The 26,585-nt window shown below is 43.5% G+C and overlaps 1 protein-coding gene across 2 annotated transcripts; it reads right to left on the bottom strand.

The window, feature by feature from the left end:
* Positions 1–5,949: 5,949 nt before the first annotated feature.
* scarb2a (scavenger receptor class B, member 2a) lies at positions 5,950–25,184 on the bottom strand. Of its 2 annotated transcripts, XM_080766582.1 has the most exons (13): positions 24,650–25,184; positions 19,521–19,678; positions 18,638–18,785; positions 17,603–17,797; positions 16,258–16,349; positions 15,702–15,821; positions 15,041–15,219; positions 13,986–14,104; positions 13,495–13,568; positions 13,337–13,388; positions 12,231–12,383; positions 11,044–11,088; positions 5,950–10,441 (listed from the first exon to the last, which is right to left on the bottom strand). In XM_080766582.1, exons 1-13 carry the CDS (start codon positions 24,770–24,772, stop codon positions 10,307–10,309), a joined length of 1,593 nt encoding a protein of 530 aa, XP_080622708.1. In that variant the 5' UTR covers positions 24,773–25,184; the 3' UTR covers positions 5,950–10,306. The 2 variants fall into 2 exon arrangements, with proteins under 2 accessions (XP_080622708.1, XP_080622709.1); XM_080766583.1 differs by lacking the exon at positions 11,044–11,088.
* Positions 25,185–26,585: the final 1,401 nt, after the last annotated feature.

Genomic DNA, 26,585 nt, shown 5'->3' on the forward strand with positions numbered 1-26,585 from the left:
TCACATAACATGCTATGAGCTTGTATTTGTATATCTCCCTTTTTTTTTAAGTCCAATAACACCGACTTTGAGAACCACTGCTCTAGAAACTAAAACACCACTGGACTTGACAGAGAACCTAGCTGTCACCTCAAACTCAAGGAAAGACAAGGTGTTCACTTGCACACGACTCAGTTTTTATAGTGTCTTGAGCTTGAACAGGTGATGACACTCAGGCTCACCAAGGCTTCAGGGAGAAGAGAACTCTCTTCCTTTAGGTGACAACTGGGAGGGAATCTCTTATGTCCCGGGGTCAACAATATGTCCCTACACGGACATTTGTCTGTGGCAAGACTTGGCCTTGTCTGTGGCAAATTAAAGATATGTATTTTTTTACATATCATGTTTTGATCATAAAATCCAATTACTGAATGTCAGTCTGTAGGCTTTCTTCAGCATATGTAAGCCACTGATTTCATAATATTAAATCATAGCATATATGCTGAGGAAAACCTACAGACTGACATTCAGTAATTGGATTTTATGATCAAAACATGATGTTATGTAAAAAAAATATATATATATATATCACCATGACACTTTATAATAATAATAATATTCCTGAAGTTGAGCTTATAGGTCTAGATAGTAAAATACCTTAGATAACTAATTAAACTTGGTATCGAGTGGGGTGAGGGCTTGAGTAGCCCTCATCCCTACTCGACGATGATGTATTGACCCACTCACCCACATGACGTCCCTCTGTCTTCTTATTCCTGAATCGACCCACATGACGTCCCTCTGTCTTCTTATTCCTGAATCGACCCACATGACGTCCCTCTGTCTTCTTATTCCTGAATCGACCCACATGACGTCACAGCCCAGCAGGGAAACGGGCCCGGGAATAAAGATGACGTCACAGACCAGCAGGAAAACGGCCAGGGCGGGAATAAAGAAAATTAGCAGTTGTATACTTGTATTAATCATTTGCTTGATTACCTAGAAGTGTCAGTCAGACATTTTGTCAAATCAAAATTCAGTAGCAAATTGTGAAATTACAGTGACGAGAGACAGAAACAGAGACAGAAACAGAGAAAAGAGAGAGAGAGTGGGGGGTGGCTCCGGCTGAGCATCACAATGTAAAGGGCACTTTTGGACAGGCAAAAGGGCATGGGCTCTAGCCCCCTTTGATGTATATGTGTGCACGTGCTGTAGGCTACATTATTGTCCCTGAAGACTACCCTTTAGATTATTCTGCCATCGACCGGCAACACAATAAGGATTTGGTGTGCATAGCATCCTCTTGCACAGTTCCATGATCATCATCCCAATAACAAAAGTGTAAGAGCAAGTGTGAAAAAAGTAAACAGAAGATAAACCGGTTGGCATACTATAGGAGAGAGAACTCCACAAAGATTGGATGGTATTCATATCCCAAATGTATGTTGTGTTTACTACTGGAATATAGAGATATTTAAAACTTATTTTAGCAAGAAATATCACTCACACCCCCTTTAAAATTCCACTCATGTGAATGACTAAATGATTCACTTACAGTGGTAAAATCCTGAGTCTTAATTTAACTTTGAGAGTGTATAGAACCAAATGGACCCAAATAGATAAATCACCACTGAGGATTGTGTACTAAGTGTTGTGGCTCTTCGTTGGTTCCAAACATTTCAACCTTAGCCAACAGACCCACTGATGCAACTAGGGACTATGGATGTACGCAGATCAAAGAAACAGATTGTCCACAGGTTCAATGTCATTTTTTGTTTGTATTTACTTTCCTTTAAAGTGCAGTGATGGTACATTACAAACAGCTCCTTCTGGCATTTGTCTCTTCTGTGTTGTCTGTCTGGTGAAAACTGGTTTGTCCACCAGGTGCATGCCATTCCCCAATCACCCAGGCCTACATATGCTCTCCATCAATCAATTAGGCCTGGGGAGGCGTGCCCTTGGTGTCCAAACAGTGATTCAAATACATAATAGCCCGTCAAACCAATACCCAATAATGCCAAATGATAACTACAACAATTGTGATAATAATACTAAAATACACATACAAAACAGTGAGGATGGCTTCTACACTAAATATAGAATGCTATATGAGTGTACAGTAGGCCTATACATTTATGTTTGGTATGAATTTTGGATTTATATGGATGCTTTGTTGTAGACAACATAATCTACAACAAAGTCAACGGAGACATATATATATCGGAGAACTTAGTGACAATTAATGATCTACAACTGTTAAATTCATATCATTTACAGTATTTGTGGTCGTAGCCTACACAGTTGATTGCGATTGTGAATTCCTATAAATGCCATATCCAAAAAACAGCACTGATATTATATAGTATAGTAATGGCTGTAGTATAATTACTAGGCATGGCATGTGAGATTCTGAGATACCCATTACCACCAGCAGGTGGCATAAACGTTCCATTTACCACATGAGTGCACTGCTCACACAACAGATAAGGTTTGGGGGTTTTCGAATAAATTAATTTACAGTTTGATTACGTTTTTGGCATATGTGAGAACCAATTGAATTGAGAGCCATGGTTTATTAATAAAACAAACACACCTGGTCTAATTGGCATTTGAAAAGGCAATACAATACAAGTCAAGACCTTGGCAATACACAAGGTCATTCCCTGCAGCAGGCCATTACAATGCATTCTGCCTAATCGTTTTCTTTTCAAACGAAGGAATTTTAAGGGACTGACGGTGACCATTCTAACATGTTCAGAGCATGTTCAGAGCTGCCTTCTTGAATGGACATGAATGAGAAATACAGGGAACAATTATGCACATTCCAACTCACGCCCATAGTGTCCCACAGGCGTGTTTTTGAGGGCGATTATTAGCCACTTAAGACCTATTATAAATGAGTCATAGGTCTGAATTAGCCGAGCTATGCAAATCTTACAAAACACAATACACATGAATGACAAAGTGACATGCTGGCCAAAATAAGGGTTTTTTCCTCCCTCAAAGACCCTCTGTGTGTGTGTGTGTGTGTGTGTGTGTGTGTGTGTGTGTGTGTGTGTGTGTGTGCGTGCGTGTGGGCGTGCGTGCGTTTTTTTTTTATTGATTGATTGAAATATTTATTAACAGTTTGCAGAATTACAGTACATTTCAAGCACAAACTCAATACAAAGACTGTTAACTGTGAGTGGACGACCCAATTAAGCATTACACTTCTTTACAAGAGGGTCCACCATCAATTCATCAATGCATTTAGAGACGTACAAATAGACACTTCAATATAGTCAAAGAACAGAACAGGAATTCATCATAATGGAGGTAAAAAGGGAAAATAAACATACAGTGAGGGAAAAGGGATATAAGTGATAACTATAGCCTACAGTTTAAAGAAAAACATTCTGTTGTTATCGTGGATGTGAACTTGAAGTGGACTAATGTATGAATCTATCATGGCCTTTTCTGTTATTGAAAAGGTTCATCCAAAAAACACATTTCTGGATAATAAAAGACCACGAAGACATTAGTTCAAAATGAGTTCAATGTCACGTTGATTACACTTCGCGTTGCCTGATAACAAAAAGAACAAAAAACAAGCTGAAGGTAGCCCAAGTTTAATTAGCCCAAGAGAACACATAGTCCAAACTATTGTGACAGGTGAACTGGCTTGCTGCTGATTTTTAAACATATATTAAAAGTTAAAACACATCATGCTTTTAAAGTTTTCACATGGTATTTTCCCTAATTATTTTTCTGGGTATTTTCATTTAATTAGAAACCTCCTTCAATATGAACACCTTTTCCACCAATTTTAAGAAGCGGGTTTACTCAGCTGGGGATGAATGGAATTAAATAAATTCCAAATGAAATTAATTCTGTTCTAGTTTTAAGAAACATATTCAAAATTGTGTCGTTTTAAGTAGAACATCAGAGAATGCATGAATTTGTAGCCTATACTCCATGGAGTATGTTTTGATTTGTGTGAGCTTAATTGCCCTCCAAGTCTACAGGACTGCAATAGAAATATCTAACTAATGTGACTTTATTGCTATATTCTGATAGATTAGGTGCATGTGCATTCTTAGCCAGTTGAACCCATATACTGTATATTTGTTTGAACAGATTCCCATATAGGGTAGGCCTATATCTACAGTCTACACTACTATAGACCATTTGCAGACCGCAGCCATGTTTCCATCAGAGTTTTCTCGTTTTCTCGTCTTCAGTAAAGCAATGTCCCGCTGCCTCTTGCATTATGTCAAAACAAGTGGTAGCCTATACAGGGCAGTTGAGTGATATCTGACAAGCACTTCCAAACTCCAGCACTTAGAAAAAGAATCACCTGCAAGGACACAAAGTAGAGCTCATAACATGTATACAGTGGATACAGTTTTATTAAACAAACACTTTGAGGATAGAAAGAGCTACAGTACTTTCCCTGTGTTACTGGAAGAATTACAGTGTTGTCAAGTAAACATCTGCGTCACGCCTTGTGAGTTCATGTGAGGGCGGTTACATTTGCCCCGAGCCAGAGGGCCTACAGTACATATACATGCCCCAGCCTGCCACAGCCTCTCATTCACCTCAGCCTGCCTGCATGGCTGCCCCCTCACATTCTGTGGAGTTACCCCCCACCACCCCCCACAGCAAACTCACACTGTCACACACGGGCGATGAATGGAGCAGAGGAGGCGAAAGGCTGCCAGCAGAAAAGTAGGCCTGGCTGAGCCTAGCCTACTTTTCCTGGAAGATCAGGGCCTGTCCATTGTTCTCTAACCACAGGGTGTCTTTATTGAACTGTTTGCCTGCCCCTCTCTGACCAATTATACCAGATTTATACTTAAAATATTTTAATAGCCGATCGCCAGGCTCACAACATGTCGAATGGTGAAGCATTGGGAGTTTGTAGATCTATTTTTGAGGAAAAGAATGGTTACAAAATGATGTATTCATTCTTGTCCTATGTTTTGACCCTGCCCAAAAATAGGGATGCCATTAAAAGTGGTCAAAAAGCAGCTGTAGATGTAGATTGGCCCTAGTAACGAAGAGCCTTGAATGGAAGGCTAAATCAACAGGGAACATTTCCAAAACACATTGTGTTGTGTTCTTATTTGATGACATGGCCCATGGCATGGGCGACGTGCAGAAGTTACAGGGTTTGCCTTGAGGTAGACGTGTGTTTACTGTTTACGTGATCTCTCATGGGAACTTCCATGAATCAAGTTACAGTAGGCCGCTATACTCCACGTGACTATGTGGAGGGAAACACAACAAGATGAGAAATGAGATGACATCTGTTGAAGGTCTGACGAAACAAGTGTCTAATCTGGGACTCCATCAAACTCTGAGTACATGTGTATAAGCCAACAGGATTTCCACTCTGCCCCAAACATCCATCAACAACATTCTCAAGGACAGAATTGTTTATAGTTTCACATTTATAGCTTCTTAGATTGAAATTAGTTTTAATGTAATGATCACAAATCACATTTCCTGTGTTTAAAGGTGCAATAGGTGATATTTTCCAATTCAATAAATGTTAAATAGCGATATTGCTATAGCAATCCTTGCGGTTTGTTCAATAACAGGAGTTTCCCCATCTCCCCAGCTCTTTAGACCAAAAACACAAATTCAAGGTCACGATACCAATTTCATCCCATCAAGAGAGAACTCATACAGGGTAAACAAGTGAAATTGGAAGTGATAGTGAATGAGCAGACAAAATTGGAACTGGAACACAAGCTTATAAATAACCTCTGTGGGGTTCTCTCTCCTGACTGGATGAAATTTGTAAACCAGCTGAAAGTGCATTTAGCATTCTCTATTTGCTAAGGACCTGGAGAGATGAGAAGACCACTGAACGCTCTATACTATCTGAATATAATTTTAAGAATAAACAAAACATATCACTTAGACTTAGAGCACCTTTAATGCTAGAATCTCAAACACGGGCAAGTAAATGACAGCAGACGCCACTTGAAGAACTTTGCATTTGTTGCAACTTTATTTATTTTTTGCAAATACACTAAAAATGTTTACAAAAAGCACAGTAGAAACATGTGTGCAGAGTAAATTATCAAAACTAAAAATGAAAAATTACTTTGCAATCATTTTTGCACCTAACATGACAAAGGGGATTGTCATTTTCAGCAGCAAAAAGAATCTAGCATCTCAATAGGAAACGTCTTGTAGTCGGTGTTGGAAGACGCAGAGGTGGCGTACATACTGCCGCAACACCACAGAGCCAATGTTGGGAATAGAAGGATGGTACGGTACTAGTGTTCATTCCCTGAAGGAAAGCGTCATTCATCTACATGGGTTAGACTGCATGTGTATTTCCCTTATGCCTACCTAAAGCCTGACTTATACTACCACTTTATACTACTTAAAAAAAACAAAATGGCAGATCTTCAAGCGTTGTGAAGCTTGCAGATCGGCTATTTTCGGCACGTGACACGCGTATATCTATTCTATGCGTGACACGGCACGCAACAAAGTCCAAAATCAGGCATCTTGTTGGCACTGAGGCAATCTCCCAAGTCCCAACTCACATCTGCACAGATAATCAGCCTTCCAGTAAAGTCACTCCAGTTTGACAAAAAAACAACAACAGTGCATTAGTTTACATTACATGTTCCCATGGCACACAAATACACCATTTTCCCAACCATCCAGAAATCCTCCTACAGACATATAAGGGGCTGTTACAGTTGCTCTGGTAGTTACAATGTGATATACTGTACTGGTCCATCTTTAGACTTTTCTTCATTTCACAATTGGAAAATGGCAAAAAATAATAATAAATGAAATGTGCTTTGACCCCTGTTGAACATTACAAAACGTTTAAACCGCACTAAAAGAGAAATGAAACTGGACCACAAATAATAAACCAACAAACATACAAATAGAGGAAAAACAGAAAATATACTTAAATATTGTGTGGCTGATTACAAAACATCCACAATTCCATATTTTACATAGGTTTGTATTGCTTTATCAATACATAATACTGAGAGTTTTTTTGCTCACAAAGAGAGCCACATTTTTAATAATTGTTTCCATCTTCTCGGACCATGCGAAAACAAAACAGAAACAATATCCATCAATAGAGTTTCTGATATCACAACCATATTTGTAAAACCTTTTTTGCCTTGTTGGAGAGGGAAAAAAAGCACACGCACGCCCAGCACGCGCACACATACATACACGCACGCACACAACAGTTGCAAATACTGCACTTGGGTCGTGGCACGATTAATAAGGTAGGTGGCGGTGGTTGGTGGCATGGCCTTTCTTTTTTTAAATCGGCAATAGAGTAAACATGGTTGCCGGGACAGATCTATGCAGGTTATCTTTGGTCAAACATGGGACGATCCAATGGACTAGATGGATTGTACTAAAGGTCAGTGTTATATAGTGAGTCAGACAGGTGTGTGCCACTGTTTAAACAGACACAAGCACGCACACACGCACCAAAAAGAAGGACTCCCAGGATTAAGGTCTTTCAGATTCAAGTCAACACCACCGGCGGCTAACCTATACTGTGATTATGCAAGTACAGTAGAGGTTGCACAAGGCTGCGATTGCTTGGATATTGGTTGGACCAAAAGGCCTACTGTGAACAGAGGTTCTCGTATCGCAATCACTACCGCAGATTTAAACTGGATATACCTAGAATCCCTTGCCTGACAAGACTACTGGCACATATCCTGAATAAAAAGCTTTTATTGGCTCTCCTTCATTTGTTTCGGACTACACAGTATATGCTTAGTGTTAATTAAACTCTTACGAGTGTACAGATGGAACCAATTTGGTTCATTTTGTATACTCCCGAGTGCTTTTACTGTGTAGCCCATCCATCACATTGTCCAGTTAACTAATCCTATCGTAACCCAGAGGAACAAATACAACAGTCAGATTATCAACTGCTGACAGATGTGTGGTTATAAGCGTGATAACTTGGTATTATGAAATGTTTACTAGCTACAGTTAACCGCTAATTCCAATAAATGGCAGCAAGCTTTGGGCTTTGTATCCTGTGCTCAGATATTCACAGGTGCACACAGGCCGAGCGCCACAGGAACACTGGGCTTCTGTGGCACCACCTCACACCGAATATTAGCACGTTATGGTAAATATCCATAGACAAATACAAGTCCATGTGTTATGGCAAACATTAGCAGCAATAACAAGTACAAACAAAACAAAAACGGAATTCTTAGGAACGAAACACTCCACGTTCTGGAACACAAGTAACAAAATGTATGAACGCCAAATTTGTTGTGTGCCTCTTTGACACCACCGACCACAGCCAAATTCTAGACTGGGACAAACCGCTGAAAGATAACACAAGGACCATTTGCATTGAAATGAACTAGGAATTCAAGAAAATGAACTGGGCACATTTTCAGGGGAAAGTGCAGGAGGTGACGGTTGGCCATGTTGACAGTAATATGGCCTTAAATTCATTTCCATGGGCAACTGCCAAAGGCTTTTCGTCACATGACACCGCTAGTGTGACCTGACAGCAGAATGAAAACGCTCCGTCCAACGCAAGACAAAAATGGGATTCAAGTGCTGCATTTGAATGGAGGCCTAACAGTTCCTATGCAAACAACTATGTTGGCGTTGCATGCACAGCAGTTAAGTGTTATACAAGCTGCCCCGCCCCCACCCCTTGACAAAAGTTCCTAATGAATAATCCACTTTCAAAATCACAGCACCTGCCGGTGTATTTGAAAGCATAAACTGTCTTCATAGGAGGAACAAAGGACCTGGTAGTCTACTTGGGACTGGTCATAGCAGTCCAAATTGTGCTTTCTCTTGAAGTGTAGACACACGCCAGTGTTCTAGTGCAGTGGCTCTCAATTTGTTGTATTCATTTGAAGGATGACCATAACTCTTGAGAGTGTATAGATGGTTCCATTTATATACCGTCAAGAGTTACAGACCTGTAAGGGGTCATTTGGAACCCCCTCAAAGAACCGAGAGGGTCTCTGGACCTCACTTTTGAGAACCATTGTTTAGTGTCACCAGCACACTAAAAACTTGCTGGATTTCGGTCAGGAGGTAGCCCAACATTTCCCCTTCACATAATGTACAACAGTGACAAAACGGTTCCAGCGTCTTTTTTTTTTTTTGACCACATGAACAAATAGGACACACTGAAATGCTGTAAGGCAGAAATAAGGTTCAAGTCTCCCTTGTAAGTTTTGCGGTGTGTGTGTGTGTGTGGACGCTACTTTGAGCTATGGCAACATTTCTACAGCCAGCTAGCTAATACCGTAACTGGTGTTTTTGAAATGTTAATACTTCAAATATCTAAAGGGAGGGAACAAAAAACACAAAGACTGTGTGGAGGGCCATCATCACTAGTAGTTCAGGTGTCATAATAAACTGTGCCTGCATCAAGAAAGATAGTTGCCCCTTGTCCATAAAAACAGGACACTGCAGTGTTAAGATAAGCACGCTCTCGCGTTCATCAACTCTGATATTACCAAGTGGCGTGTGTGCACCGATTTTTAATCTTTAGAAAAAAAGGCAAAAATGCTATAAATAGTTTGGCTCAGACTATTTTCTCTTTTTTCTTCTGTTTTTCTTATAAAAGGATATGGTAAGTACACCGTTTTGTTAGCAAAACCATTTTTCTTTTTTCACACTCTGAGACGGGTCAAGAGCAGCCTCGAGGGGAACAAAAATACGCGTCACACAGGTTCAGCTTTTAAGGAGCATGGGCTTTGTATCTGTTGGCTTAGTTCAGAAGGGTGACCTGGCACGTCGACAGGTAAACGCTAACCGTCAACCCTTGTTGTGAGCCCTATTGGTTGGCTGGGCGTCCGCTCCCAGGAACGCATGCCTTTACGAGCGGCCACCGCGACCTAACGCTACCTATTCCCCTCAGAGGAGCACAAGAGTTACCCACAAAAGGCTTGTCCTGGCCACACCCGCCTGGAGTCCTATCGTCACCCTCCCCACCGGCGCTGGGCCGACCAGGACGGAGACAAAGGAAGAGATAGAGTGTGTTTGTGTGTGTGTTTGGGGGGGGTTGGTTGTGTTGTTGCAGTACGGCAGGCAGTAAGGGCCATGCTCTGCAGGTAGTATAGAGAATGACAGTCATCAGGGGGCTCAGGAAGAGGAGCAATGTCTCCAGTGGCAAAACATTTTACTGGGGCCTGTGTCCCGTCCCACCCCACCCAGCCGAAGCAGGGAGAAAAAAAAAAAAGAGGAAAAAAAAGTGTGCATCCCCCACCCCTGGTTGTTGCTGTAGCCCCCCTGGTCTCCTCTCCTCCCCTCCACCCCCTTCCTGAGTTCCAGCCTGCGGGCCCAGCTTCCATCAACACTTCTGAGCCTCCACTGGAGACATGGCGATATAGGAGCCATTCCGCAGGGGCTGACTGCTGTGGGTGCTCTCCGGCGCCTCCTCTGGCTTGTCGCTGACCTGCGTGTACGCCGTGTCGTCCTTGGCCGTCTGAACCGGGAGGAGATGGACGGAAAGGGGGAGACGGACGTTAGCGGACAACCTACCAATGGCAACGCATCCTCTTACACCCCATTTATGCTTCATCGTACGATGGAGCTGATCTAAAGGCCAGACTAACAAATGCAACTAGTCGCAACAAATCAGTTTTAAGACCAGTCCACATCAATGCAACTCCTTGCAAAAATGCCATTGGGGATAATGGTTGCAAGTAGTTGCACTGCTGTGGACTGGCCTTATAACGGTTTTTGTTAAAAGGAGTACTTTGGAGTACTTTGCAAGCGAGTGGCTCCTTCGTACGAAGAATCAAGCTTTTCACTCTACACGAATAAACATCTAGTGATAAACATCTTTCCACTATAAATGTAATGAAAATTAACCATGTTGGTGTAAATACGCAGGACACCACCACAATACTTAATATTAGCATCCCAACTTAAAACAGACAGACCAAAACATCACTATGGAGGTGAGTGTACAAAAGAAACATTATATCCCATAAAAATTATAATTAAAAATTATAATCAATGTCAAGCAAAAGGTGTATAACAAATTAAAAAGGAACAGCAAACAAGGCAAAAATGAAGACTTACAGTAAAAGAAAAAGCTTCAGTAAAATCAATACGATTTACTTCATTCTAAAACAGAAAAGGAAAAAAAGGGGGGGTTACAGAAAATTAAAATCAGTGCATATTTACTACAGTACAATACTTCCTCATATAGTGAAACTGAGCCCAATACTTCCTCATATAGTGAAACTGAGCATAAGCTTGACATTCTCTCACTGCTGAACTGCAATGAAAAACTACCATTCTAGCTATTGTGCAAGTTAACGCTGACCTATGATGTACATGTATGTTACAGGTTCTATTTAGACAGTTAATGACCGGGAGTATTCTAATCTATGGGCTGGGAACTCACTGGGGGTCAGAGCGACTGACCCTAGGGCAAACACAGATAAAGTGCAAAAGGCACGGCTGTACATTCTGGGGGGAGTACTAGAGGACAATGCACTTTGTGTGGGGAAGCATGCTGACTGTCAGAAAGGGAGAAGCGAGCTGTTCCTGGAGAGAACGGGTTAGGAAATATTTCGGAGGCAACAAATATCATTTGAACCAGAAAGAAAAAGGGGGTGGTGGGGGGCAACATGCTTACTGTCATGCATCGTGTTAGCTAACATGCAAGTAGTCTGGAGTAATTTATGCCCTTCACCAGCACCAGTTTATCATTTTCAACCTGGCGTCCACATTTTTGGGCATGTCGGATCTGCATATTACACAGTTTTTGAAAATGTTGGCCACAAACAAACAGGGGGCGGCAGGTTGAAAGCGTTTGTTAGAGCAGGAACGGCTGGCCATGCAAGAACCCAGTCCAACCCTCCAAACAAACACTGACTAAGACCATTCACTGTGATGACGGAAAGCTTCAACGTATACTGTGCAGTGTATCAGCAATGTAAAACGATCACACTGGGATCTATTGTGGGGCTGACACACACACACACACACACATTATACAAGCATTCAGTGTCCCAAGAAAACAGTGCAGATTCATTCTAGACGTTTCAGAGGGTGGGGGTGTCTTCTAAGGAGGCCTAGCCCAGAAGCAGGGGTCCCTGCTTGGGGAGGAGAGGGGTGGGGGGGTCTTCTAAGGAGGCCTAGCCCAGAAGCAGGGGTCCCTGCTTGGGGAGGAGAGGGGTGGGGGTGTCTTCTAAGGAGGCCTAGCCCAGAAGCAGGGGTCCCTGCTTGGGGAGGAGAGGGGTGGGGGGGGGGGGTCTTACCTTCTTCTGTCTGTTCCGGCAGATGAGGAGGACTAGGACCAGGAGCAGGATGACACCCATCCCCACGATGAGCAGGGGGAAGTTGGACACCAGCGTGACGATTAACAGCATGGTCCTCATCTGGGATGCTGACTCATCGTCGATGGTTGCCGTCTAGGGCGAGAGGAGGACACTCGGTTATCGATCCGCTTGTTCACTTAAGGCTAATTTATACTTAGTCGAACGACAACATTACATACTGTACTCTCGACTGCAGAAAAAAAAGGGGAAAAAAAGCATCAACACTTCTTTCAGTTGAAAATACATTACGTTATTTTTGTCATACGACAAAGCATTAAGGCTAATTTATACTTAGTCGAACGATAACATTACGTACTGTACTCTCGACTGCAAAAATAAATAAATAAGAAAAGAAAGGGGAAAAAAGCATCAACACTTCTTTCAGTTGAAAATACATTACGTTATTTTTGTCATACGACAAAGCATTAACCATTATGAACCCTGGCGTCCCTACGCTTCAAGTTTAATCCGTGTGACAACTAAAAAAAGCATAGTTGCAAATACACAGCTTTCAAGTAATGTAGCCATATTCATTCAATAATCTATATTCTAAAACAATCATCCCAATTACTGAAAATGCATGCTACAGTATGTGTCCTCTCAGGCTAAGGTGCCCAGACTTTTTGACTTAAGAGCTACTTTAAAAATGACCAGCTCAACAAGAACTACCCACAAAGAAGTATGATCTCATTGCTGAAAATAGTAAAAACAAATGTACCTGAGGGGGCAAAATGGAAATAGTTTTTGTACGTCTAACTTTGTAATGCTACTGATGTTTGTGCTCAACACTCTTGAAAACAAATATTCCATTGTGGCTTAATGGGTCATTTTTTTATGTCAATCAATCAAGTCACCTTAATTCAATTAAAGTGTCAGATGCCAAATTATATATTTTTTAATTAAAATGATATATGTTTTAGGGGCATGTCATGTGATCTACCTGCACAGCCTTTGTGATCTACTGGTAGATCGCGATCTACCTTTTGGGCACCCCTGTTAAATAAAATAAATAAAAAGCTACATCTATGTAGTCCTAACGCACTTACCTCATTGACGAACATGATGGGGAAAATGGTCTCGTTGATGTTCCTTGTTTTGCTGTCGGGGCAGAGGGAGAGAAAAGTCAGCATTGCAAGGGGCTCAACGTGAGGCCACCGCGGGAAGCATGTGCCGCGACAGTGATGTGGGTCAGAGTTGAACTTACGGGAAGCCTTGCACTCGTTTCAGGATGATGTTGAGCTGGGCTCTCTTGCAGGCACGAATGGGAACCCCCGTGGTCTGGAGACACACACACAGAGCATGCATTCAAGGTCTTTACACGTTTAACTACTTAATGTAAACCCTAGCATTCCTATTCTGGGCACGTCAGAAGATTCGGTGAAAATAGCTAAACAAATGGCCGATCTACAAGCTCAGTGTAGATGGGCTATTTTCACTACTGGACGTACCACGAAGTATATGGAGTTTAAGCGGTTAACCATCTAAAGTACACAAAAACAAGTTGATGTAGCAATGATCCTGAAATGAAAACATTAGCCCGAGTAATCAAGGACGTAACCTTGTTCACGATAGTGATTTATTGTCACTTAGATAAGTTGCAGCTGTAAACAAACGTTCCACATGGCTATCCTACAGACCTAATCATCTAGGGGTCATAAATACATGAGACCCAATGATACCAAGTGTGAATCGTACCGGCTGAAGGTCCAGGTATGTCTCGTGCTCCTCCTTGTTTGGGTTCAGCCCTTCAACGGCATTGATGTATTTGGCTTCGGCTTGATAGAAGTGGGGGAAGGACACAACGATAGGAGCACCTGAGAGAAACAAGATTGCATGCGAGTCAGCCAGTGATAAACAAAAGGCTAGCAATTAATAAAAGATAAAAGACGACGCGAGATAACAATAATCGGCTCCATTATATGGTGGATCACGTAGATGTATACAAATCTACCCGATATAGGTCAACTGATAGCTGGAGAATGGCGGGGTGAAGCTGCAGCACTAGACACAGGAGGTGAACAACATTCCGATAAGCACGGCTGGCTCAAGGGTGTTTCTGTAGGCTAATGACAGCCTCATTCACTTAAGATCAGGATGAGCTTGAGAGAGCCGCAGCGTACATTAAAATGGAAACCTTGCTAATTGTCAGCCTAAGTCCCAGTGGTCTGATGCGAGATCAATAATATACTATGGCAAAAAACCCAAATCTTCTGGTATTTCTCTGTGAAATGTTGAATGCGACGTTCGCTCATCGTACACGCAATGAGCATACATTCGTGTCATCGTTTGCGATATTATTAGCTACTGGCAGGCACACACACACACACACACACACACACACACACACACACACATCATTAATGACCTCTAGTCATTCATTTCTTAACACGCCATAGAACGTGGAGCAGAGATTATCTGGCCACAACACTCATAATCGCACTCATTTCCTGCAATAAAACCTTTCAATAGCTCTCATCTATGGTTAATTATTGAACCGTGTATTGAGCAAAAATCTGGAGAGTTCAAACAGCGGCAACATGTGATACAATGCTGGGATTGTGAGCGACTCAGGGACTCAGATCGCCACGTATAAAATAGGGTTAAAGATGATTAAACTTAAATGTGATGCTACTGTATATTAACTTCATTTAGCTGGGGTATGCCCTGGAACCCCCTCAAGGACGCCACGTTGAGAACCACCAAGTTAGTCTACGGGCCAACGCGGGCCGACGGCAGGGTTCCCCAAATACCTTCTCGGCAAACGCTGACTTTGAGCACGCCGGTGCCCAGGCAGTCACCGGCTGGCACACAGTAGCCCTCGTTGGCGGGGTTGTCTTTTGGGCTCTGCAGCACGTCTGCCGGGGGAGCAAAGCGATATGCCTGGATGCCCTTCACCTCCACGTCTTTCACATAGGCCAGGTGGATGGACCTGAGGAGGAAGGGGGAGGACGCATCAGTGGCTGCACTCGGGAACAAATTAAATATACGTCAAATTGTCTTTAAAGAGTATTCCTCCAGCCAAGCAGGTTCTCATGTGTCCCGATAATTTCAGGGAACATTTTGTAAGACGACTTCACTTCTTTAGGTAGACCTCTGGACACGAGGTGTCGAGAGGGCTTCTGAAAGTTTGCTTTCCTCCAAAACCTCCCATGCATGGGATTCCACTTGATCACCAGTTAATCGGAGTTCCAAGAAGCTCTCGCATAATGACCATTAGACCCGTGGGATATGCTATACAAGCTGACCTCAACCCAGCCCCATAATGCCCGACTGTGCCATAGTTTCCTAGCTTCCTTCCTTGTTCCCCCGACACTCAGGGAAACACATAAACGCCCGGCCCTTCCTGGCTGCTTTGACTGTAAACAAATGTGCATGTGTTCAGTGAAAGAGATAAGAAGCCCACGTGCGCACCTGCACAGGTCAGCAGCGAAGATGTACAGCAGCTCATTCCTGGAAATCAGCGGGTGGAAGACGGCACCGTCAGTGCCGTTTATCATGTTGCTCTGATTTGAAGACCACCACGTCATCTCCCTGTTGGTGGGTGTAAAACAAGCTACGTCAAGGCTTGGTATGACAGTGTTGTTATGCTTGATAAGTGACTATGGCTTCATTTGAACACGTCGTTATGTGTTAGTTTTGTGCACCGAAAATAGCTGATGTACAAGCTCACAGAGCTCGTGGTTAGTCTATTTTCGGTGCACGACACAGACGTGTATAAATTACGCTGAACTATTCCCACCGTTAGGTTTTCAAAATGAGCGCATGAATATTAAAAGCACTTGTCTTGTTCTACCGGAAAAATAAATCAAACGCACACAGAAGCTATGTCTGCCTTGGACTTATAGTATAGGAGACACCAATGAAACAATACCATGCGGGGGAGTTGAAACAAATTAATGTCTAGCCCAAAGACAACAAAAAAACGGAATAAATAAAAACGAGAAAGCAGGTTGACGCGGCTCACTACCTCAGGCCGTTCCACGTGTCAATCTTGCCGTAATCCATGTAGTTCTGCTCCCCAGTGTAGAAGACAAACTCTCCTTCGTGGGTTCCGTTTTTCTATGGAGACAGAGAGAGACACAAGATTCAGTATGACCTTCTGTAACATAGACCCCTGTGAGACACGGGATTCGGTGTAACCGCTGTAGCATTGACCCCTAACGCCTAAAAAACCAAGCGAAATGACCAGGAAATGGTGGTGAGCTACTGTTGGTCTGTTGCTGATCAGTCAGTTTCGGTCTATGGACGGTGCAGGGTGGGGGGGGGGGGGTAACGTGACCGTCTGTCACACACGGTCATTTTGTCACAGGTTTACACAACAGGAAGAAAGTATTTTCCATCAGCATGATGCCAATCTCAGTTCTCTTAAGCAATGCTCACACGTTTCCTTTTTTTATGTCGTTTGAGGCGTTGCATGGTTAGTCTCATGTAGGCTTGTAGGCCTGTCGGATGTAGGCCCGTCATAAATTATGACACAATTGCCTGATCACAATCTTTTAAGATAATCAGTTATTTTTAGTGTTGACACATTTTCTTTCACTTTCAAACATTTTCAGAAAGCAGCGGAATTAACAGCTTGTAGATGGGTTATTTATATTTAGAATTTAGTTTAGTTATTAAATGTATTAGCCATTTCTTTGTATATTTAAGTTATTGGTCACAACCGCCCTACGCAACCTTCATTTACAAAGCCTTAAAAATAAGCCTTAAATTGTTAATCGCAATAATTTCTAATCGTCAAGTGAAATATCATAACCGTGACAGCGCGAGCCAGAAGATAGGACATCTCCACCTACCTGTCTGGGGAAATCTAGACTCAATGTAGGGCTGGAACAGCGGCAAGAAAAGCAGCTTACAAAAACCTACGACCACTGCTTTGAAAGCAAATCATATCGCCGTCCCTGTATAAAAGGTCCACTCTAAGGTCTTTGTATCGGATGTACAACGTAGCTGTACATCCGATGCAAATTGTCAAATTGAGTCAAATTGTTTCGACCCAGTTTTAGCCCATACATTGAACTTTTTTAACGATTTCCCCAGACGTTTTCAGGAGGTGGAGATCTCAGATAGTCTGACTGTGCTAAGGCTATCCCATGACTAAGAGCATGAACTTGACTTGACTATAGCCGTTGTTCCCAAACGAGAGCATATGCATGCACTGGTTGTTCAGCAGCACTCAAGGGTCCACGATGGTTCACAATTAAGATCCAGAGAATTAATTTAACTCCTTAGAATGAACTCTCTGGAACTTAATTAACACTCCCGGATTTTACATCGTACTACCCCGTCAGAAAATAAATACTGGTCCTCACCTTCCACATCAGGCCAAAATGGTCATCCACCTCTGGCTTCATGTTGTGGATTTTAGACAGCAGGGGGTCCTTGAAGCCCCACAGCACCTCGTGGACGGTCTTTGTCATGAAGATCTCAATGCCCAGGCTGTTCATCCATATGGACACAAAGGTACGTAGCACGAACGAGTACGAATTCAGCTCATTCATCACAGCCTGGGAGCAGGAGGACAGAAGAGAGAGACAGAGGGGAAAGGGAGAGTAACACGGAAAATGATTGTTATATGGAATGCCTTAAAGGCGGTAATGGTGATTGATGATGGACCTTTATTGATCCCGAGGAAAATGCAGGTGACATGGCAGCACTGCAGTAGGCATCAAACACAGATACAGGTTAAGAGTAGAGAGATACACCAGAGTAGTCCAGTCTCAAAGTGGAGATCATGGAAATTCAAGGAAAAATACATTTCACACAGACAATATAATTTAAAATCACATTTTTGCCAAAGATGTTTATTTTTTATTTTTAATAGTGAAAACATATCTATATATATTTTTTTTAAGCCATTTCATAATGGGGGGCTGCAGCACACGGCTATGGCCATTTAGCGGTCCTTGGCATGGAACATTTCAGGAACCCCTGCCTGGTCTTGCGCTCACCTCCGAGTTATCAGAATGTCATAATAAAATCACACCCATGTGAACTGAGTGGTGCAACTCCGCCCCCCCACCCCTCCCCTCTCTCATTAGCAGGCAACAGTGCAGCACTATCACTCTCTCTGTTTCTAGCGCCCCTACTGGTACTGGTGCTCATTAACGTCACATAGGTGGGTGAACACAGACACACGGACATTGCTGTTCCTTGGAGTAGTTGCACCACTCAAAAACCCTGAGAGGCTCTATAATATGTTCTATAATACCAACTGTCTGAGCGTCCAAGAAAGGTCTCCGACATTAGCGGAACACGCTTGTCCATCACATGACTGACTCACTTCTGCTTAAGTGGCCACAGCAACACGCAACACAACACAACGTAGAAAGAAACAAACGTCTTACCACGAACGGAATGTTGACCGTCCTGAGGAGGTCAACCTCGGGGTCGCCGCATGACTTTTCTCGGACAAAGACAAAGCTTTTGGGGTTCAAGGCGAAGAGCTTTGTACCGTTCTCCAGCCACGTCACGTTCTCCCTCGGCCTGTATTCCCTGGGGTGGAGAAGGTGGGGGGGGGAGGTCAGGTTTGATCAGTATGTACAGATGTCTTTTTGTTTTCATTTCACACACACAAAACAGCCCACAGTGATCCAAGACGAGCAACATGTACAAAAATCTGCTCTGGCCTCAGCTGTGGCTGCAAAAGTCTGCAGCCACAACACAGCTGTGTCTTTCGTCAGGGTTGGGCAATTAACCGAAAATATATCGAAACAACAGTCATGCTCAAGTCATACTGGCTCTTGCTCAAGTATTTTAACCCATTTTGACCTGAGATCAGATTCTAAAAATGTCTTCTACATCCTGACAGTTTTCTGAAAAAGCTATGTTTCTATGTCAGTAGCCTCGGAAACCCAGACGGTCAGTGGTTCTTCGACTTTTTCAAAAATAGCAGACCTACAAGCTCGTAGCGCGCCACTCGGTGGCGCGCTATGAGCTTGTAAATCTGCTATTTTTCAATAGCTAAAGCATAACGTAATGCTAACACCAAAATGGGTTAATTTAATAACGTAGACGTTTTTTATACATTTGTATTAGTTATACATCAACAAATCGACAAAGATTTGAATGGATTATTAATAATTGACTAATTTGAGTAGTCTGATTTACTACATTATACTCTGCTGTACAATGGTAGCACACAAAAATAGACTTTAATAGAGCTCGTAGATCTGCTATTTTCCCTGTCATTTCAAGTCTCTGTGTGCAGGTGTGAGCGCAGCGCTGTACCTGTAAGTGTAGGGCCCGATCTGCTTCACTGCCGCCTTCCCACCAGCTAAGAACACCTCTGGATTGGTCACGTTGAAGAAGTAATACTCCATGTAAACTGGAGGGGGTGGGTTCTTCCAGCCCTCAAACACTTGGCTCTTCTCCGTCAGAGTGATTTCCTGTGAAAACAGATCACAAAAGGCAAAGATATGTTCAGAGAAGAGTGATGTGATGAGATCTTCAGGGGAAAGGATGCTTAAGCCCCGTTTTGTATTTGGTCTCACGTAAAACCACCGTTAAACCTGTAAAAGAAAATAGAACATACTGTATATATATATATATATATTATACAAGCTCATTATGCACCGCTGTGCAAGGCTTTGTGAGATTGTAGATGTGCTATTTTAATGTTGTTGTTGTTTGTTCCAAGCAAGTAGATGTTGGGCAATTTGCCACCCCAGCACCCTGACATCCCAGGGTGTAGGGGTGGTGGTAGTGAACCAGCACCCTGACATCCCAGGGTGTAGGGGTGGTGGTAGTGAACCAGCACCCTGACATCCCAGGGTGTAGGGGTGGTGGTAGTGAACCAGCACCCTGACATCCCAGGGTGTAGGGGTGGTGGTAGTGAACCAGCACCCTGACATCCCAGGGTGTAGGTAGTGAACCAGCACCCTGACATCCCAGGGTGTAGGGGTGGTGGTAGTGAACCAGCACCCTGACATCCCAGGGTGTAGGGGTGGCGGTAGTGAACCAGCACCCTGACATCCCAGGGTGTAGGGGTGGTGGTAGTGAACCAGCACCCTGACATCCCAGGGTGTAGGGGTGGTGGTAGTGAACCAGCACCCTGACATCCCAGGGTGTAGGGGTGGTGGTAGTGAACCAGCACCCTGACATCCCAGGGTGTAGGGGTGGTGGTAGTGAACCAGCACCCTGACATCCCAGGGTGTAGGGGTGGTGGTAGTGAACCAGCACCCTGACATCCCAGGGTGTAGGGGTGGTGGTAGTGAACCAGCACCCTGATATCCCAGGGTGTAGGGGTGGTGGTAGTGAACCAGCACCCTGACATCCCAGCGTGTAGGGGTGGTGGTAGTGAACCAGCACCCTGACATCCCAGGGTGTAGGGGTGGTGGTAGTGAACCAGCACCCTGACATCCCAGGGTGTAGGGGTGGTGGTAGTGAACCAGCACCCTGACATCCCAGGGTGTAGGGGTGGTGGTAGTGAACCAGCACCCTGACATCCCAGGGTGTAGGGGTGGTGGTAGTGAACCAGCACCCTGACATCCCAGGGTGTAGGGGTGGTGGTAGTGAACCAGCACCCTGACATCCCAGGGTGTAGGGGTGGTGGTAGTGAAGGAGTGTTGGGTAGCAGAAAGCTTGAGCAAAAACTGCATTTCAAGAATTTGACCTCAGCACGGCAGAGAGAATCTTATACATCGGCTTCTGTAAGCCAATCAGCCCCCCCCCCCCCCCACCCCCACCACACAATGGATCAGTGTTTGATGCTGTAAAAAAAAAAACACAGCACTTGCATCAGTACAGCATTAGTCATCACAATACAGGAGGGATCACAGATGAGTTTTGAGATATCGACAGACCATCCTACCCCCCCCACAAAAGCGCAGCAAATCTATCTTTAAAGCGAAACCTCAGCTGTGGAACAACCGTGGGGACCATTGGCAAAAAATTAAGCTAGCTAAGCTTTAAGTTTAGAACATGAGTCTGGGGTATGGGTTTTCGTGTCTGAACAGCAGCCTTTAACTACGCAGTTCAACTGCCACAGAAAGATGCTCTGACAACATTCACTTTGAAACAAGTTTGAATGATGGATCATGGATGTCATAATACTGAACTTTGACTTTTGGGCATTTAGAAGTAGAACTACGACAGGGCCTACAGTAACAGTACAGTATGTGCATGTGGAGCTCAATGTTTTGGCTGTTAAAACATGATGCCTCAGGACTAACTGCCTCACGGAAAAATAACCACACTCCTGACAAACCTTCCCATTCAAGGTGTTTTCGGAGTGAGAAATGACCCACTTCCCCTCATGTCTTTTTCATGGCTAGATCTTGGAGACTTATGTCCCCTGGGTAAAACGAGGTGCACTTGATAAAAAGGCCATTCATTCTAATTTGAGCCCCCAAGGGATGCGCTGGGAAGAAGAGGATGCAGCTTAAGGTGTGGTGCACAAGAACGTCAAAACAATTCTTCCTGTTTGCTTTAGAACATCCAGGTTTCATCCTCTCATTGGTCACTCTAGATCACCTGAAGGGAGGAGGAACCAGATATACTGTAATACAGTAATCTCCTCCAATGCATCATGGGGAGAAACAAAAGGAAAGATCACGCAAGGTACCAAGGTTGCGGAAGATCTCTACGCTCTGCTGTGTTCATACAGAAAATAGGCTAGAGCCATGTTAGTTCAACGAATCAACGTGCCCCGCGATGTGTTAAACATGCCCTTCAAACTTCATGAAATGCTCAAAAACTATTTTCGGTGTTGCACTGTAGCCAAGTATAACTCAGGCTTTATGTTTGCAATTAGAATAAGGTGACTGAGGTCTTAGACTTAGACCCTTCTGTGGCAATGAAAAGACGTTAGGCCTACATCAAGTCCACCCTAATACCCTATTGACTGCGACGTTAAAAAACCCCAAAAAAGCAGACGTGACAAATAGTTCGATATTGCATATAGAAGGAAGTAACATACAGGTCAGGATGTATATTGCATATAGAAGGAAGTAACATACAGGTCAGGATGTATAGTTAAGTCATGTTCTCCTGAGTCACGATCATTCCACAGCATACCTAAATGTGAAACCATATAATGCAACCACAGGACAACCCACCCAACTCGATCATGTGACGGTCATTCACAGTCAATGCACTTACAAAGCACTAGTTTATAGGCAGATTATTACATTAAACTGAAACTAGCATAAGGCATTTAACTTGCGCAATTCTGTCTTTTAAAATAAGCCATGACCCCTTTTGAAACGAGTGTCTCGTCTTGGCTGGAGACGTTTGATAACACCCAATGCCTGCAGAGTGCACACAGATCAGATGAATTTCCACTAACTGACCTTGGAGTGAGAAAGGTCTTCATGATGAATCAGCAACGTCATACATTTATCTCCTAGAAGGATGTTTAAAAAAACTTGGTCTGACTATGATGACTACAGACATGCGAGTTGTACTAAAAACGGTTTGTGTCCGTGGGTATGCGTGATTTTGTGTTATGATAAGTTCTCCACAGCCAGCTTTTATCAGACACTGCAATTCTGCGCCTGGAAACACATAGGAAAAGTGTGTGTGTGTGTGTGTGTGTGTGTGTGTGTGTGTGACCCAATTTTTTATTTAATGCCTCGTTTTAAAAGTGTAAAAACACATTTATCCTATTCCTTAAAAAAAATGGGGCTGTTTATGTGTGAAAACTGACATGCTGTTTCTGGTCAATGTGCAAAAGTTTCTCAATCCATTATCATCATCATCTTGAGAGGTGTGTTCTTTACAAAATGTGGTCTTAGGGTAGGGAGGGGCCACGCTATGTGTGTTAGCAGCACTGTGAGATAGGGTTTGTCAACAACAAGGCTTTGAGGCGCAAAAATCCTGCCTCCAGGGCCAAGAAGTCCGTCAAATTCCTCTACATTGTTTCTTATAGCATCCTCCCCTCCACACACCCACTCACCAGATGTGTAGGTCCTTTTAAGTTGTCCTTAGTTCACAACTAGACTACAGTACATTATTGTGGTCAGTCGGAGTCAGGAGTGTTTTTTGGGGGGTTCGTTTAACATGTCCTTGAATTAGACCTCCTGGTAAAGTGATGACTGAGGAGGAGGGGGGAAAAAAAAGGAGGATCAACTAGCCAGACAATTTCTCAGTCGTGTCAAACTCTATATCCCCTCTTTTGCTGAACTCTCCGGTTTCCTCGCTCGGGATGCTGTCATACTCAGAATGACAATAATGCGCCTCACAACTAAATTTAAAGTCAGGAGAGAAACCGGGTGTCAGCGAAGGCAGCTGTTTGGGAGTCGTCCACTACTGGACTTTAGAATGTACATGTCAAACATTCCTGCTCAAATTGTTTCACACACATTTTCTTTTTAAGTGGGACAACTGAAGTGTTGCAGAATTTTACACAGTGGCACCATTTGTAAAATCTGCAGTCGTTTGAGCGTGTTTTTGTAACTCTTGAGCATGTACAAATGGGACCAAATGGTCTATTTGGTCCCATTTCTACACGTTCAAGTGTTATAAAACGACTGAGGGTTTTTACTGTTGGTGACTAATAATGCCAACAACTATTTAAAACAAAGTGTGTAATGCCAACAACTACTACTACTAGAAAGGGGACTCCCTGCCTAGTTAGTCACTCCCTTCCCCCACCCCTCCTTACTCAGACAGCCCTGCCTCTACTACTACTACCACTAATGAAAGTGCCAGGCTGAGGCAGGAATGTTGACTCAAGTCATCACAACATCACAATGCTGTTATTCTGATGCTACTGTGTGATTTGCAGTCAGCATCACGCCTGACATCAAGTTGTCAAGAGGGCTGTGCCCCTCTGTGAGGAAGACGACTAAACAGTGTAGTTATTTCCAGGTTAAAAACGACATTTTTAGTAATACTCGATTGATGTGACGCGTTGTCAGCTTGGACTTGGAGGTCTGTCTGTCTATCTGATCTTCGACAAGCGACATCGTCGGACTCGTACTGAGCAAGGGATACAGGACAGAGCTGAGGAGGCTTTTAAGTTAGCTCTGGGACGGTGGTGGTGGGGGGGGGGAACGGTTTTCAACATAAAGCTGCTTCTAAAGCTTAAAGCTATAGTAGAGGAATGCATCGAAAGATGCATCATGGTCGACCTTGAAGGCTATTACCGGTATATACTGTACACATTATGTGTAACTTAACGGTACACACAAAATGACCTTGCGTTGAATAGAACCACGCGTGATTGACACTGCAGAGGCAGCATTTACAGCTTATTGGTGGCAGGTGGAACGTGTTCAGTCGAGTCACTTTAAAATAACGACCCTTGCTCTCACACTAAAAGAAACACGTCTCGGAACACAGCGATGGGGCATAAAAATCACGCGTTAGTTGTTAAGCGCAAACAGCATTACAATACAAACTAATATCAAACTCACCTTTTTTAAGCGGCTGTTTATCATGGTCTGGAAGACCTGGGCGACCACCAGGGCGATCCCCACGATCAGGAGGTGAGCACACACGATCCCGGTGGCGTAAATGGCACACGATCTCCGAGTCATCTTTAACCCTAAATACTAACAACTTTCAGTTGGATATAAGTTCCCCCAAATGGCTACAAAACCCCCCCCCAACAATAACACTGTTTAGACTTCAATCCTTTCGGGGTGAGGGTTGAGGTTCTGGTGGTGGTGTCGGTTCCTTGGCAGTTGCTCTTCGGCGGTTTGCTGCTGTAGATTCGCGTCAGTCTCGCCTTCAGAAAGTCATTTGGTCGTTTGGTCTGAAATGATCTCCGAGAAAGAAATGTTGTTGGCACTTGCTTGGTTTCCAGATATAATAATACTAGTCGGTTTCATTCAAACAGCCGCCGGTTGGTGTGCAGATCGATTAGGGGGGAAACGGCGACCGTCCGTCCTGGTCAGCAGTAGCGGAGAAATAGCGGCTGTGGGGCGGGTTGTAGCAGCGTTCCACTCCCCCTCCTACCGGAGAATGAAGTCGCTCAGGCAGAAAGCCTCGTTTTGGTGACTGGGAGGGTTCTGGGTGTGGAGAAAAAAAAACACAAGCACACCCTCAAACCCTCAGTGGACATTTAACTCCCCCCGAGTGAGCCAAAGGGAACCAAATTAAGTCATTTGGTTCCATTTAGTACACAAGTTCGGTCATTTTTTTTTACCGTCAGCGTCCTTATAGCTGATGTCACCGCTTCAAGGCACAATAATAAAACCCCACAGATCAAAACAAACAAACAAACAGACACACACAAAATGCCCCACAAGCACAACCTTATAATGCCTCACTAGCCCAAACATTTAGACTCTCGTAGAGGTTGTCTAAATGTTTGGGCTAATGCCTCACATTTATATTCTGTGTGTAGGCCTACTTTTAAGTGTAGACTAGATACTAGATAGACCTATTAATTTGCCCAGGCTATTAGGAAACAAAATCCATGGGTATGCCAAATATTTAATCTGTTTAATTGTCAAAAATGATCTAGGATGATCATGACATAAATAAATATGACTATCTGGCAGTTTAGCTTAATTTCTACATGCAGACCAGAGAGAGAGGGCTTATGAATGAATTTGCAACACATGCTTGTAATCACATGCTACTGTAATGTAGCCTACTTCATGAGCTGAACAGCTATGATGCACATTCAGCAGCAACATTTATGGAAGATTTATTCTTTATGTTTTTGTATCTACGCTATTCGAGTTAAAATGAAGTGTTAATCAAATAAATGGAACCAAAATGTGTACACTTACTTTAATACTATATTACTCTCACAGTTAAATCAAGTGTTCATTTAAAGTCATAAATGGAACCAAAATGGACCGTTGCTTATGCAACATCCGAGAGTTTAATGTCTTTAAATGATAAAAAGGTTAATTGTGTCGGCACACTGACATCCTGGCCCGTTAAGCGCATCCTCTAACGGAGCGTGCACTGCGTGGTGGGACCGTTATGTCTCCTCATCCACCCATGTCTCCTTAAATAACCACAGCATGCACATGAATAATGTCTCATTCAGGGAACCAACGACAGTTGACGTGACTCTTTTGTTCAACGGGGGGAGACGCTCATTGGCCAGCGGGCTCCCGGACCACCGTCTGAAGACCGCCCCCACAGCGCCCTGATTGGATGGAGGGGCGCGAGTGCGATGCCGAATTTGATCGACTGATTTCGGGGCGGGGCTGTTATAAAGGGGGACTGGGGGAGCTGATGCTGCCGCCTCACTGAGCATCCCCAATCCTACACACAATCACACACGGAGGAGAGTAAAGACCATAATAATATAGGCTGCACAGCCAGGCATATACATTACAAGTTATTATTAACTACTTTAACCCTGGTTGTCCTGTTATGGGCATGCCA

The sequence above is a fragment of the Protomyctophum bolini genome (assembly GCF_963924005.1).
Source record: "Protomyctophum bolini genome assembly, chromosome: 6".
NCBI lineage: Eukaryota > Metazoa > Chordata > Actinopteri > Myctophiformes > Myctophidae > Protomyctophum > Protomyctophum bolini.